The following is a 16,708-nucleotide window of genomic DNA, read 5'->3' as shown; positions in this document are numbered from 1 at the left end:
GAATAGATATGTGGACACAGTTGGCAACGGGCTTTGTTGCAAGGATAGGTTCCTGGGTTAGTGGTTCTGTTGTGTGGTATGTGGTTGCTGGTGAGTATTTGCTTCAGGTTGGGGGGCTGTCTGTAAGCAAGGATTGGCCTGTCTCCCAAGATCTGTGAGACTGATGGGCCGTCCTTCAGGATAGGTTGTAGAGCCTTGATGATGCACTGGAGAGTTTTGAGTTGGGGGCTGAAGGTGATGGCTAGTGACGTTCTGTTATTTTCTTTGTTGGGCCTGTCCTGTAGTAGGTGACTTCTGGGAACTCTTCTGGCTCTGTCAATCTGTTTCTTCTCTTCAGCAGGTGGGTACTGTAGTTGTAAGAACGCTTGATAGAGATCTCGTAGGTGTTTGTCTGAGGGGTTGGAGCAAATGCAGTTGTATCGTAGAGCTTGGCTGTAGACAGTGAATCGTGTGGTGTGGTCAGGGTGAAAGCTGGAGACATGTAGGTAGGAATAGCGGTCAGTAGGTTTCCGGTATAGGGTGGTGTTTATGTGACCATCGCTTATTAGCACCGTAGCGTCCATGAAGTGGATCTCTTGTGTGGACTGGTTCAGGCTGAGGTTGATGGTGGGATGGAAATTGTTGAAATCATGGTGGAATTCCTCAAGGGCTTCTTTGCCATGAGTCCAGATGATGAAGACATCATCAATATAGCACAAGTAGAGTAGGGGCGTTAGGGGACGAGAGCTGAGGAAGCGTTGTTCTAAGTCAGCCATAAAAATGTTGGCATACTGTGGGGCCATGCGGGTACCCATCACAGTGCCGCTGATCTGAAGGTATACATTGTCCCCAAATGTGAAGTAGTTATGGGTGAGGACAAAGTCACAAAGTTCAGCCACCAGGTTAGCCGTGACAGTATCGGGGATAGTGTTCTTGACGGCTTGTAGTCCATCTTTGTGTGGAATGTTGGTGTAGAGGGCTTCTACATCCATAGTGGCCAGGATGGTGTTTTCAGGAAGATCACCGATGGATTGTAGTTTCCTCAGGAAGTCAGTGGTGTCTCGAAGGTAGCTGGGAGTGCTGGTAGCGTAGGGCCTGAGGAGGGAGTCTACATAGCCAGACAATCCTGCTGTCAGGGTGCCAATGCCTGAGATGATGGGGTGTCCAGGATTTCCAGGTTTATGGATCTTGGGTAGTAGATAGAATATCCCAGGTCGGGGTTCCAGGGGCGTGTCTGTGCGGATTTGTTCTTGTGCTTTTTCTTGGAGTTTCTTGAGCAGATGGTGTAGTTTCTTTTGATAACCCTCACCGGGATCAGAGGGTAATGGCTTGTAGGAAGTCTCTACATAAAAGAGTAAATGGACACAAATCAGACGTCAAGAATTATAACAGTCAAAAACCAGTCAGAGAACACTTCAATCTCTTTGGTTACTCGATTACAGACCTAAAAGTGGCAATTCTTCAACAAAAATACTTCAAAAACAGACTGCAACGAGAGACTGCTGAATTGGAATTAATTTGCAAACTGAATACAATTAACTTAGGCTTGAATAAAGACTGGGAGCGAATGTGTCATTACACAAAGTTAAATTATTTCCCCATGTTTATTCCCGCTCCTCGCCCCCCACTGTTCCTCCGACGTTTCTTGTCAACTGCTGGAAATAGCCCACCTTGGTTATCACTACAAAAGGTTCCCCCCCGATACGCTCCCCTGCTTCTAATAGCTCACCTTACCTGATCACTCTGGTTACAGTGTGTACGGTAACACCCATTGTTTCATGTTCTCTGTGTATAAATCTCCCCACTGTATCTTAAGTATACAGTAGGGCACGTAGTGGCTCATATTAACATTGTCTCTCCATCCAGGCTTTTGTACTGCAAACATCACCCTGGGCCCTGGGAACGCCTCAGAGTTGAACACCTTCTCCCTTACTCCATGTCAGATTCCAACAAAACCGACTTCACCAACCCCTCCACCTTCATCCTGCTGGGCATTCCTGGCCTAGAGGCGGCCCATGTCTGGATCTCCATCCCCTTCTCCACCATGTACATCATAGCCGTCTTGGGGAACTTCATCATCCTGTTCATCGTCAAGACAGAACCAAGCCTCCATGGGCCCATGTACTATTTCCTCTGCATGCTGGCCGTCACCGACCTGGTCCTGTCTACATCCACCCTGCCCAAAATGCTGAGCATCTTCTGGTTCAATTCCAGGGAGATCGATTTCAGTTCCTGCCTCACCCAGATGTACTTCATTCACTCCTTCCTCGTGATGGAGTCTGGGATCTTCGTGGCCATGGCATATGATCGCTACGTGGCCATCTGTGATCCCCTGAGACATTCCACCATCCTGACAAACCTCGTGGTGGCCAAGATTGGACTGGCCGTGGTACTCCGTGGCGGCATGGTCGTACTGCCCTACCCCTTCCTGGCAAGGCAGTGGCCATATTGCAGAACCAACATCATCCCCCACTCGTACTGCGCACATATAGCCGTGGTGAAGCTGGCCTGTGGCGACACCCGCGTCAGTAGTTACTACGGCCTCTTTGTAGTACTCTGTGTGAGGGGTCTGGATATGATTTTTATCGCTGTGTCCTATATCCAGATCCTCAGGGCCATCTTCAGCCTCCCCACGAAAGACGCCCGGCTCAAGGCTTTGGGGACCTGCACCTCCCACCTCTGTGCCATCTTAACCTTTTACATCCCAGTTCTCTTCTCCTCCCTCACACACCGGTTTGGCCAAAATGTGCCCCTGCATTTCCACATTCTCGTTGCCAACATGTACCTCCTGGTGCCCCCCACACTCAACCCCATCATCTACGGGGTGAGGACCAAACAGATCCGGGGCAGGCTACTCCGGCTCTTCACTCATAAAGGGATTTCAAGTTTTTTCCTGGTGCTCTGGCTCTCAGACTGAGCTCTGTGCAGAGCTGGCTGGTGACTTGGTTCTGTGCTCTCATCCCTGAATCACTTTCTGAGCGGTCAGAGAGACATTAGACCAGGGGTGGGCAAACTTTTGGCAAGAGGGCCCCATTGGGCTTGCAAAACTGTATGGACGGCCGCATAGGGAAGGCTGTGCCCCCCCAAACAGCCTGGCCCCGTCCCCTATTCGCCCCTTCCCACTTCCTAACCCCTGATTGATCCCCTCAGAAGCCCCCACCCATCCACCCCCCCGCTCCTTGTCCCCTCACCGCCCCCTCCCAGGACCCCCCACCCCTAACTGCCGCTCTGGGACCCCACCCCCTATCCAATCCCCCCTGCTCCCTCTCCCCTGACATTCCTGACCCCCATCCACACCCTGCCCCCTGACTGGCCCCCTCAGAAGCCCCCACGCATCCACCCCCGCCGCTCCTTGTCCCCTCACCGCCCCCTCCCAGGACCCCCTGCCCCTAACTGCCACTCTGGGACCCCACCCTCTATCCAATCCCCCCTGCTCCCTGTCCCCTGACTTTCCTGAACCCCTATCCACACCCTATCCCCTGACTGGCCCCCCAGGACTCCCACGCATATCCAACCCCCCTGTTCCCCATCCCCTGACGGCGCCCCCCAGAACCTCCACCCCATCCAACTGCCCCTCTCTCCTGACTGCCCCCGGGACCTCCCGCCCCTTATCCAACACCCCCCACCTCCCCGCATTAGACCCTTTCCTAACCTTACTGTGCTGTGTCACTGCGACAAACTGGGGAGTCGGGCGGTGTAGAACTCATTGGTTTGCCACCCTTCTAATTCCTGATCACTGGACCTCTGCAAATGTAAGAACATAAGAATGGCCAGACTGGGTCAGATCAAGGATCCATCTCGCCCAGTGTCCTGTCTTCCGACAGTGGCCAGTGCCAGGTGCCCCAGAGGGAATGAAGAGAACAGGCAACCATCAGGTGATCCATCCCCCGTCACCCATTTCCAGCTGCTGGCAAACAGACACCATCCCTTCCCATCTTGGCCATTGATGGACCTTCACAACATGCTCTGGCAAGGAGTTCCACAGATTGGCTGTGTGTTGTGTGAAGAAATACTTCCTTTTCTTTGTTTTAAACTCTTGCCTATTAATTTCATTTGGTGACCCCTAGTTCTTGTGTTATGTGAAGGAGTAAATACCATTTCCTCATTTCCTTTCTTCACACCAGTCATGATTTTATAGACTTCTCTCATATCCCCCCTTAGTCGCCTCTTTTCCAAGCTGAAAAGTCCCAGTCTTATTAACCTCTCCTCATATGAAAGCTGTTCCAGCCCCCTAATGATTTTATTGCCCTTTTTTGAACCTTTTCCAATGCCAATAAATCTTTTTTGAGATGGGGCGACCACATTTGCGCGCAGTATTCAAGATGTGGGTGTACCAGGGATTTCTAGAGAGTCAATCTGATATTTTCCGCCTTATTTTCTCTCCCTTTCCTTGTACTCAGTGATTCCCAATAGTCTGTTCGCTTCTTTGACAGCCGCTGCCCATTGAGTGGATGTTTTCAGAGAACTAACCACCAAGACCCTTGGATCCCTGCCTTTTCCCCCGCTTCTCCCCCCAAGGCCATGCCTCTGGTACACATCTTCCCTCCAGACCACAGCCCCTGCTCCACCTCCTGCCTCTTTGCCCCACTCCCTTTCTGCCTCTTGCCCCAAATGCCCACTGCTGCTGCTCGCTCTTGTTCTCCCCTCCCCGTCACTCGCTGGGTCACCTCCACCGCCCCGCCCCGCAGTTGGGATCCATCTGCTCCGGGGCTGGGACGGGAGCTGCTGCAGCCTGGCAAGGAGCCCGCAGTGAGTGCAGCGAGGATGCCGCGCTGGGGCCGACAGGCCAGTCGGGATCGGTGCGGGAAGCCAGGAAGCCGTATAAAAGCAGCTGAGGGGTGGGAGGAGGGCTGTGTGGCAGGCAGACGAGGTTGTGCATCACACAGCTTGTGAGCCCTGAAGCTCAGCTACAAGGTCCTGAGGGAGAGACCATTGTGTGGCCCATTTCCTTAGCTTTCAGCTCCCTTGTGTTCCTCCCAGCTGGGGGCCTGTAGAAGGCAGGGTCCCTGCAAAGGGGATGGGCTGGGAGCCCTTTGGCCTGAGCCAGGCCTCGGGAGCAGGGCAAGGGATCAGCTTTGAAGCTGGGAGGACAAGAGCCGAGAGAGGCAGAAGGATCAGCCCCGCATTAGCTGGGAAGACGGGATGCTGGGCAGAGGTGGGATGGCTTCGATAGCTCACAGGGCAGGAGATAAACTGCCCAGCTGACATTAGCCGCCTATTGACACATGTATACGGACACCTTGTCTGGAACTGCAGGGCACGCGTTGCCCAGGGGCTGAAGCTGGACAGGGAAGCTGAGTCTAACGTCTCCTCTACATGACGCTTTTGATCACTACATTTAGAAGCTCTGTAGCTAGGCTGCTAGGCAGCGTTATCCCCGTGTCATGGATGGACTGAGTCCTGCAGAGGTAAAGTGATTCACCCAAGGACACCCAAGGAGTCGGTGGCAGAGCTGAGAAGAGGAACTGGGAGTCCCGACACCGCCACACCCCCAGCACCACTGCTCTGGCCATGAACTGGCATTGCTCCCCTGCGCTGTATTAGACACACTCAGGCTATTTGTGTCTCGTGGTCAGTGGAGCTGCAGTCCTTAAACGGGAGGAATTCATTAAAGAAACTGTGGCCACAAAGCAGGTTTCCACACAGCTCAGTTTTCAGTCCCCTCTTGCTTGTTTACCAGGGACGGCACGTCGCCGGGAACGCTGCACAGCGCGTACAGCCCAACCGTGTGCTGCAACGAACCAAGGCCGTGCCGTGTGCAGCTCATTACGGCCCTTGGCTAGCAGAACACGAACCTGGTAAATAGTCACCTTCCCTCCCAGCTCACTGGTCTCTGCTGATGCTTCATCTCCAATTAAATAACTTGGGCCAAATACTCCAGTGATGTCAGTGGGTGACAGTGGGCTATATTCTTGGCTCAAGACACTTCCTTTCATGCTGCCTCAGTTTCCCCATCTGTAAGGGGGGGATACCTCCTGGGAGTAGTGAGCAAGAGTCTGTGAAGCACCTGTCAGCGGTGTCCATGTGTCACCGCGCCTCAGTGGGACACAGCCGAGCTTACCAAAGCCTCTCTAGAAATTACACAAGCAGGCTGGGGTCACCAGACCTTGTTCAGAGCTTCCTTGTTGGAAAGCCAGTGCAGAGAAGATGAGATGAGTCCAGGGTCACGTGAGCGTATCCCAGGTCCTTACATGCTCTGATGACTCACAGGATCAGCCATTTCCCATATTCTTGCAGAGGCGCCTTTCTTCTGTGGCCCTTTGTGATCACTAAGTGTCCTCAAAGGGCCACCAACGTACCGCCTTAGCCACCTGAGGGGTGCTACCCAGGAACACAACACATAGAATCATAGAACTGGAAGGGTCCTCCAGAGGTCATCTAGTCCAGTCCCCTGCCCTCATGGCAGGACCAGCACCACCTAGACCAGCCCTGACAGGTGTGTGTCCAACCTGTTCTTGAAAACCTCCAGCGATGGAGATTCCACAACCTCCCTGGGCAATTTGTTCCAGGGCTTAGCCACCCTGACAGCTAGGAAGTCTTTCCTAATCTCCAGCCTACACCTCCCTTGCTGCAATTTAAGCCCATGGCTTCTCGTCCTGGCCGCAGAGGTGAAGCTGTAAGATACCCGTAGATTGTCAGTAATGACTTCAGACACAAAGCTGATACATGCATAGAAACAGGATAATCATACTTGGCAAAAATGGCCGTATTCAGTCCTACAGCACCACACCAGGGTCTCCTCCCAGGACGCTGCTACAGCTTCTCGCCTCCGAAGGAAGGGGCGTTGCCCGGCTTCGAGCAGGGCAAGCAGCTGGGACACTGGAGCCACTGGAGGACGGGTAGAGAGCAGATAAAAACCTGTTTTGCCCCAGGGAGCCTGCTCCTTGTACAAAGAGAAGAGGGGAAAGTTTTTGAAAGTGAGAGGTGAGTGTCCAGGAACTTGGCTTTTTCCTCCAAGCGTCGCCAGCCAGCCCCCCTGGCTTTGACCAACCGTAACTTGTGCTTGACTAAAGCATCGTCCAGAAAGGCGGCCAGGGCTAGATCCACAAACGCAATTCGGCGCCTCTGCCTTCCTCAAACCCGGCTCATCTGCTGCCGGACCCTCCAGGAGCCTCGGTTTCTCCAGCGAGGTGGAAGGATCAGGCCCTTTTCCTGCATGCAGAGCAGAGAGACCGTGCCAGGGAGGGGCCCTGGGACAGACGTCATCCAGCAGCTCTGGCCCTTGTTGCCAGTGGGAATGTTACAGTGTCTGATGACCCTGGACGGACCTAGGGCAGAACGGGGCAGCTCCCGGGGACCCCTGGGTGCCAGTCGTACCTGGGGCAGCTCCTGGGGACCCCCTGGGACCAGGCCATACCTGGGGTACGACGGGGTCAGTCATGGGGATCTCCGGGGCCTGGACGTACTGAAAGGATCAGACCCTTTTCCTGTAGCCATAGGATACGGCCTCTAGCTATGATGTAAGGCCTAAAAGCCAGGGTATCAGACCCCATGGAGACACAGGTCTTATCCCCAGTTTTCTTCCTAATCAAGCATAATTTTTAAATATACACAAATGCACAGAGCAGCCAATTCCTCTGTGACTCAGCACAGAGCCCCAGAGTTCTCACTTCCCTTTGGGAAGGTCCCTTAATTATTGTTTTCTCATAACGCTGGATAAATAGCGCAGAAGCGCAGCCGGGGAAGAGAGACATTGGCGAGTGAGTCTCAAGTCACCGGCCTGTTTCCACTCAGATGCCACGTCTCCGCCCGAAGCTGAGCGAACCCCCCGGGGTTGCACAGAGCTGTGTTATAAACGGTGCGCACCCCAGTGTCGGCCCTCGGCGTGGGACGCTGCTGCAGATGCTGGGCTGAGAGCGGTGTGGGGCACGGCTACCGGAGGGGGATGCCCAGGGAAGACACTTCCCTCTCAGGATTCACAGGTACCCTCTCCTGCTGGGGAGCTCACCTGCTCGACAGACCCAATGCAACGTGGGCGTGATGGGTCAGAGAATGGGTCTGGGCTCCTTTCCGCTCTGCACAGCCCGTAAAAATGGCAGTTGTGGGGGGCTTGTCTCCTTCACCTTTGCTCTGCACTGCAGCATGTCCTGAACACAGCCCTGTTCCCACAAGCGCCGTGACAACCGCCCGTGGAATTGGAATGCCGACGTGAAACACGACCTCCTACGTGGAATCCAACCCCAATACATGTTTCATCCTTGCCACTTTATTAGTCTTTATTTTTCATATTCCATTCTATAAATACCACTGCACTGCCCCTCGGTACAAGGAGCATGAGCGAAGAGTTCAGGAAAAGCCCAGAGATATCAGGCTCCAGAGAGTTCATACAATCTAAGGGGAGTGAATAGGGTTAAAACATCTCCTCAAAGTGCAGTGGCAATCAAGCAAACAAACAGAATGTTGGGAATCATAAAGAAAGGGAGAGATACTAAGACAGAAAATATCATGTTGCCTCTATATTAATCCCCACACCTTGAATGCTGTGTGCAGAAAGGAACGGAGAAGGGCAACGGAAATGATTAGGGGTATGGGACAGCTTCATATGAGGAGAGATTAATAAGACTGGGACTTTTCAGCTTGGAAAAGAGACAACTAAGGGGGGATATGACAGGGGTCTCTCAAATCCTGAGAAGTATGGAGAAAGTAAACAAGGAAATGTTATTTACACCTTCTTATAACATACGAACTAGGGGTCACCCAATAGAATTAGTCTGAAGCAGATTTAAAACAAACAAAAGGAAGTATTTCCTCACAGTCAACCTGTGGAACTCTTTGCCACAGGATGTTGTGAAGGCCAAAACTATAACATGGATCCAATAAGAACTAGATAACTTCATGGGGGATAGATAGGTCAATCAATAGCTATTATCCAGGATTGGCAGGGACGGTGTCCCTAGCCTCTGTTTGCCAGAAGCTGGGAGTGGGTGACAGGGGATGGATCACTTGGTAATTCCCTGTTCTGTTCATTCCCCCTGGGGCACCTGGCATTGGCCACTGTCGGGAGACAGGACACTGGGTTAGATGGACCATTGGCCTGACCCAGTAGGGCCGTTCTGATGTTCTCATAGATACCCCAGATGTATCTGCGCCCCCAACTCCCGCTGTAACGCACTAGACCCCACTCCCCTCCCAGAGCTGAGATAGAACCCAGGAGTCCTGATGAGGTCTCTCTCTCTGCAGAGTAGTAACAAAGTAAGAATATACATGAATATTTTAAACCTAACCAGTGTCCATTAAGTGACTTGGCACAAGATGTCTGAACATGTTAGTATCAGACCTGAGTGGGCCTAATATTTTTTTAAGTTTCTTTCTTTTACATCAGAATTAGACACAGTGCTCCCGTCAGCTAATTGCTAAGTTATCTGCCAACAAACTAGAGTTTTCAAGACCTTAAGTACCCCTTGGAATCATGGTTAAAGTTGCCACCCCCAACAAAATCTGAAAATGCTCCCTTGTAGCTGTGGTGAGGGGAGGGAGGTGGAAATGTTCCAGCAAGTGACAGGGGGAGGGGAATAGAGGAGCAAGCGACAGAGGCAGGGCCTTGGGGGAAAGAGGCAAAGCAGGATCGGGCCTTGGCAGAAGAGGTGGGGCAAGGGGTGGATACATAGACCTATTCCCCAGTTTGTCACACTGACACAGCACAGTAAGGTCAGGAAAGCATTTACTGCCTTTTTGACTGTCCGGCAAGTGATTCAGGGAAGAGGGCCCAGCACCATGTCACCAGCCAGCTCTGCAGGAAGCTGGGTCTGAGAGCCAGAGCACCAGGAGAAAACTTTAGGTTCCTTTAGGAGTAAGTAGCTGGAGCAACCTGTCCCGGATCTGTTTGGTCCTCACCCCGTAGATGATGGGGTGCAGCATGAGGGGCATTAGAAGGTACGCATTGGCCATGAGAACATGGAAATGTACCGCCACATTGTTACCAAACCGGTGCATGAGGGAGGAGAAGACAACTGGGATGTAAGAGGTTAAAATGACAAATAGGTGGGAGCCGCAGGTCCCAAAAGTCTTGAGCCGGGCATCCTTTGTGGGGAGACTGAAGATGGCCCTGAGAATCTGGATATACGACACAGCAATAAAAAACACATCCAGACTTGTCACCAAGAATGCCACAGAGAGGCTGTAGTAATTACTGATGTGGGTGTCGGCACAGGCCAGCTTCACCACAGCCATGTGCTCACAGTACGTGTTGGGGATGATGGTGGTTCTGCAGTATGGCCACTGTCTTGTCAGAAAGGGATAGGGCAGTATGAGCATGCCACCACGCAGCACCACGGCCAGGCCAATCTTGCCCACCACAAAGTTTGTCAGGATGGTGGAATGTCTCAGGGGATGGCAGATGGCCACATAGCGGTCCAAAGCCATGGCCACTAGGATCCCAGAGTCCATCACTAAGAAGCTATGAATGAAGTACATCTGGGTGAGGCAGGCACTGAAATTGATCTCTTTGGAATTGAACCAGAAGATGCTCAGCATTTTGGGCAGGGTGGATGTAGACAGGACCAGGTCACTGACAGCCAGCATGCAGAGGAAATAGTACATGGGCCCATGGAGGCTCTGCTCCATCTTCACAATGACCAGGATGGTGAAGTTCCCCAAGACGGCTATGATGTACATGGTGAAGAAGGGGATGGAGATCCAGACGTGGGCTGCCTCCAGGCCAGGAATGCCCAGCAGGATGAAGGTGGAGGGGTTGGTGAAGTCGGTTGTGTTGGAATCAGACATGGAGTAGGGGAGAAGGTGTCAAACTCTGAGGCAGAACGGTGTCTCCTGCATGTACCGTACGTTCCCACAACTTCCTGTGTGTGCCCAGGGTCCAGGGTGATGGTCGCAGGACAAATGCCTGGGTGGAGAGACAGTGTTAGTTTGAGACACTACATGCACTACTGGGGGCTGTTCTCATGGGGAAGCAGATCGGTCGCTCTTCACACACTGAAAAACGACATTTTCATTAGTCAGATAAATGAATTATGAACAACTGGCCCTACTAATGCCAATTCCATGGTTGATGGTGCTCCATGAGTCAATAATTCTACATGCCCTGTTGTGGGGACCCTTAGTAGGCACCAGCAGGAAACACGAGAGTGGATACTGGTTATCCATCATTGTTGCTTAATGCAATGAAAGCCAGGCTACAGAGTCCATGCTGTAGGGAGTCCCTATTCAACCGGTTACTCAAAATCTGAGAGGATAAAAAAACCCCAAACCTTTGCCAAGACATGTGCCAGGGAGAAACATCCCAACTAGGACACACCTCAGGGAAAAGACCTGGGCATCAATGAAAGCAGGTCAACAAAACACCTGCTCATTCGCAGTCGTGGCCAAATCAAAGACAATGTTCGGATGCCTAAGAAACGGGATGGAGAATAACCTGCTCTGGATTTGTGCTCAGTTTTGGTCACCCAGTCTCTAAGAAGGATACAGCATTATGAAGGAGATTTCCAAGACAGGCTCTGAGAATGGGGAAGGCTCCCATATGCGGACAAACTGAAAAGTTTGAGACTGTTTAGTTTAGAGAAGAGACAAAGAAGGGGGCAGATGATAGAGGAGAGGAGAAGAATAGAACTGATTACATTCAACTGGAAAAAAACAGAGAACAGTTCCCAACCAGTAATACCGATAGACACTTAGTGCTTCGAAAGCGCTAATTCCCCAAAGCTGAGGAAAATTATCAAGAAAACTGATTGGGAGGAAAATATTAGACAGAAAAGTGGGAATGAAACTCAGGAGTCCTTTAAGAAGAGTTTGTTGAATAGCTAAAAAGTCACGATTCCACAGTCGAGGAAGTGGAGAACTTTGGCTAAAAACCCTTTTCAATGGCAAAGGGAAGGCAGCATTTATGTGGGGAAAAGCAACAGATACAAATGGGAAAAAAGGGAATATAGCTATCAGGCAATACAAATGGGAAGTTATGAAAATTGATAAGGAACATTAAAGACATCAGGGGAAACTCCATGCTTGGCAGGACTAAGGATAACAAAAAGGGGGTTATTAAGTATATTAAAAACAAAAGAAATCCTCGGAAAGGTTTAAGCCAATTCCTAGAGGGAGAAAGGAAACTTCTTAATGTTGCAGAAAACATAGAAGTGTTGAAGAAATAGGTTTGTTCTGCACTGGGAAAGAGGCAGTAGGAGGTACTCCTATCACATGAGGTGATGGAATAGTCTCCAGTCCATTAGCAGCCAAGGAGGATGTTTAACAGCCTCCACAGTAGAACCGTAGAGTTACGAACACCAGAGTTACAAACTGACCGATCACCCACACACCTCATTCGGGAGTAGAAGTACATGACCTGTCAGCAGCAGGGCCAAAACAAAAGGGCACATACAGGACAGTTCTGTGTTAAATGAAAAGTATTTTAAAAAGCGGGGGGGAAATTTAAAAAAAAAAAAGATTTGACAAGGTCAGGAAACACTGGAAAAGCTAGTCTGGGATTAGTTCAAAAAAAGTCAAGGAATATAATTAATGCCCGTCACCAACATGGTTTATGGAAATCAGGTCTTGTCAAATAAAACCAATTTCATCCTTCAAGGAGAGTGCAGGTTTGGCTGATCAAGGGAACTGCATAGATGCAATTAACTTCAATTTCTCCGAGACATTGGATTCAGCGTGGAAAACACTCATATGAAAAACGAAAGTCTGCAATGTCAGTAGAGCACCTGTAAAGTGGATTAAAAACTGGCGTTGTCCTTGGGGTGAACGGGGGTGTTTTTAGCAGGGTTCTAAGCCCGATGCTATTGAATATTTTCATCACTGATCTGGAAGGAAATAGAAAATCGCTGCAGAAAAACTTTGCAGACAACCCAAAGATTGGCAGAGTGGTTCCACTGAGGAGGCCAGGGCAGGCACACCGGCTGATCTGGAACATTTGATGAGCTGGGCCCACACAAACAAACTGGTTTAATACAAAAAGAAAAGGAGGACTTGTGGCACTGATGAAGTGGGCTGCAGCTCACGAAAGCTTATGCTCAGATAAATGTGTTAGTCTCTAAGGTGCCACAAGTCCTCCTGTTCTTTTTGCGGATACAGACTAACACGGCTGCTACTCTGAAACCTGTTTTAATACTGTCACATGAAAAGTTATTCCCTCACAACAGGCAATGCAGGCCCGACCCACAGACTAGGGCACCGTATTATGGACGCAGGGACCCTGTAACGAGGCTGGTTCTAGCGGGACCCAGCTGAGACAAATTGTTTAAAGCAGGGCAGTTACAGCCCCAGGCTGGGGTTTCTGTGCACACCAAGGCAAACCCAACCAGCCAAATAGAGAAGACTTTGGTTTTACCCCACTGGCTAACCACAAGTCACACAAGCAACTTCCTTAGACACTCCAGTTTCCCAGTATCACCACCAGTGCCACTCGTTATGGGGACAGATGGTTATGAAAACCAAATACGCCAGTAAACAGGTTCTCTCGATCCCAAAGGACCAAGCCCCAGACCCAGGTCAATATACAAATCAGATCTTACCCACAAATCACGCTGTTGCCAATCCTTTCGAATCTAAAATCTAAAGGTTTATTCATAAAAGGGAAAAGATAGAGATGAGAGCTAGAATGGGTGAAATAGAATCAATGACAGACAGTAACAGCCAAGTTCTTGGTTCAGGCTTGATGCAGTGATGGAATAAACTGCAGGTTCAAATCCCGTCTCTGGAGAACATCCCCAGCTGGGAGGGGTCCTTCAGTCCTTTGTGTAGAGCTTTCATTTGTAGCCAAGTCCCTCCAGAGGTCAGAAGCAGGACTGAAGACAAGATGGAGGAGCTGCAGCAGCTCTTTACAGTCTCTTGCCATGTGGTCTTTCTTTGTCCCAAAGACAAGCTGTCCATCCCATGGCCTGGAAACACCTCAGAGTTCTGTCCCTAGGCAGGTCCCTGCACACCTGACTGAGCCCCCAGGCGTGCTGCCTTCCCTCAGTGGGTCAGTTGTGTCACTGATGGTCCTTAATGGGCCTGTCATAAATATAAAGGGAAGGTTAAACCCTTTTAAAATCCCTCCTGGCCAGAGGAAAAATCCTCTCACCTGTAAAGGGTTAAGAAGCTAAAGGTAACCTCGCTGGCACCTGACCAAAATGACCAATGAAGAGACAAGATATTTTAAAAAGCTGGGAGGAGGGAGAGAAACAAAAGGTCTGTGTCTCTCTGTGTGATGCTTTTGCTGGGGACAGAACAGGAATGGAGTCTTAGAACTTTTAGTAAGTAATCTAGCTAGGTATGTGTTAGATTGTGATTTCTTTAAATGGCTGAGAAAAGAACTGTGCTGAATAGAATGACTATTCCTGTCTGTGTGTCTTTTTCGTAACTTAAGGTTTGGCTAGAGGGATTCTCTATGTTTGAATCTAATTACCCTGTAAGGTATCTACCATCCTGATTTTACAGAGGGGATTCCTTTACTTCTATTAAAAGTCTTCTTGTAAGAAAACGGAATGCTTTTTCATTGTTCTAAGATCCAAGGGTTTGGGTCTGTGGTCACCTATGCAAATTGGTGAGGATTTTTACCAAACCTTCCCCAGGAAGTGGGGTGCAAGGGTTGGAAAGATTTTGGGGGGAAAGACATGTCCAAATTACGTTTTCCCAATAAACCTAGTTAAAGTTTGGTGGTGGCAGTGGAAATCCAGGGTCAAAGGATAAAATTAATTTGTACCTTGGGGAAGTTTTAACCTAAGCTGGTAAAAGTAAGCTTAGGAGGTTTTCATGCAGGTCCCCACATCTGTACCCTAGAGTTCAGAGTGGGGGAGGAACCTTGACAGGGCCATCCAGCAGGCTGGGCAGAGCTGACACCAACTTGTCTGGGGTGTCCTCCGGAAGCATAGCACAAGTTTGAACTATAGACAGTATAGAACCAATATTCATAACTTCAACTACAAAAAGGATATGTGCAAACAGACAGCATCATCCTAACCAGCAAACCATCACCTTGTCTTAGACACCTCATTTGACCCCCTTTATACAAGATTTAGTGCCACTATAGGACTTAGGTTGCAACAATGATCTCTACAGTCCCAGTTCAAGTCAATAACATCACACCCCCAATGCAAAATTGATGCAGGAAGGGATGACACAAACATCACTGACTGCATCCCTAGAGCTTCCCTCCTTGGTTCTGTCTTACTACAGCAAGTATTTGTGTATAACAGAAATGGTTTACCAAAGTCATGTTCAATAACATGACTGAATCTCTTTACAAGGTAAAACTTGATTAGAACAATAGTGGATTGGATCTGCTCTTGCAGCACGGTTCCTGTACGTCTCCTGTGATTTTGCCAAGAGCTGAAGAAAACAGCTACTTTATCTGTACAAGCTCTGGTCAATGTGTGGAACCCAATTAACATCATGTCAATGTAGATGTTAATGTTGTCCATAGTATAGGAATCTTGGCCCTTAGCCATGCAAGCAATATGGTAGTGTGCCTCAGTTTCCCTTTTCACACAGCACATCAGATTTGGAATGTCTTTTCCCCTGTGAAAAGTTTCAATACTGTTTACAGGCATTAACTGTGAAACATAGAATCATAGAATATCAGGGTTGGAAGGGACCCCAGAAGGTCATCTAGTCCAACCCCCTGCTCGAAGCAGGACCAATTCCCAGTTAAATCATCCCAGCCAGGGCTTTGTCAAGCCTGACCTTAAAAACCTCTAAGGAAGGAGATTCTACCACCTCCCTCGGTAATGCATTCCAGTGTTTCACCACCCTCTTAGTGAAAAAGTTTTTCCTAATATCCAATCTAAACCTCCCCCACTGCAACTTGAGACCATTACTCCTCGTTCTGTCATCTGCTACCATTGAGAACAGTCTAGAGCCATCCTCTTTGGAACCCCCTTTCAGGTAGTTGAAAGCAGCTATCAAATCCCCCCTCATTCTTCTCTTCTGCAGGCTAAACAATCCCAGCTCCCTCAGCCTCTCCTCATAACTCATGTGTTCCAGTCCCCTAATCATTTTTGTTGCCCTTCGCTGGACTCTCTCCAATTTATCCACATCCTTCTTGTAGTGTGGGGCCCAAAATTGGACACAGTACTCCAGATGAGGCCTCACCAATGTCGAATAGAGGGGAACGATCACGTCCCTCGATCTGCTCGCTATGCCCCTACTTATACATCCCAAAATGCCATTGGCCTTCTTGGCAACAAGGGCACACTGCTGACTCATATCCAGCTTCTCGTCCACTGTCACCCCTAGGTCCTTTTCCGCAGAACTGCTGCCTAGCCATTCGGTCCCTAGTCTGTAGCTGTGCATTGGATTCTTCCATCCTAAGTGCAGGACCCTGCACTTATCCTTATTGAACCTCATCAGATTTCTTTTGGCCCAATCCTCCAATTTGTCTAGGTCCTTCTGTATCCTATCCCTGCCCTCCAGCGTATCTACCACTCCTCCTAGTTTAGTATCATCCGCAAATTTGCTGAGAGTGCAATCCACACCATCCTCCAGATCATTTATGAAGATATTGAACAAAACCGGCCCCAGGACCGACCCTTGGGGCACTCCACTTGATACCGGCTGCCAACTAGACATGGAGCCATTGATCACTACCCGTTGAGCCCGACAATCTAGCCAGCTTTCTACCCACCTTATAGTGCATTCATCCAGCCCATACTTCCTTAACTTGCTGACAAGAATACTGTGGGAGACCGTGTCAAAAGCTTTGCTAAAGTCAAGAAACAATACATCCACTGCTTTCCCTTCATCCACAGAACCAGTAATCTCATCATAGAAGGCAATTAGATTAGTCAGGCATGAC

The 16,708-nt window shown here is 49.7% G+C and overlaps 1 protein-coding gene and 1 pseudogene across 1 annotated transcript; one reads left to right on the top strand and one right to left on the bottom strand.

Annotated features, from left to right (window-relative positions):
* The first annotated feature begins 1,915 nt into the window (after window positions 1-1,915).
* LOC140911430 (olfactory receptor 52M1-like) lies at window positions 1,916-12,358 on the top strand. Its single transcript, XM_073344494.1, has 2 exons — window positions 1,916-2,838; window positions 12,331-12,358. Exons 1-2 carry the CDS (start codon window positions 1,916-1,918, stop codon window positions 12,356-12,358), a joined length of 951 nt encoding a protein of 316 aa, XP_073200595.1.
* LOC140911395 (olfactory receptor 52K1-like) lies at window positions 9,754-10,752 on the bottom strand (annotated as a pseudogene).
* Window positions 12,359-16,708: the final 4,350 nt, after the last annotated feature.

This window comes from Lepidochelys kempii, chromosome 1 (assembly GCF_965140265.1).
Source record: "Lepidochelys kempii isolate rLepKem1 chromosome 1, rLepKem1.hap2, whole genome shotgun sequence".
In the NCBI taxonomy this organism is placed as follows: Eukaryota; Metazoa; Chordata; order Testudines; family Cheloniidae; genus Lepidochelys; species Lepidochelys kempii.
Note: the sequence above shows the minus strand (reverse complement) of the source record. Positions and strands in the feature narration are given on the sequence as shown.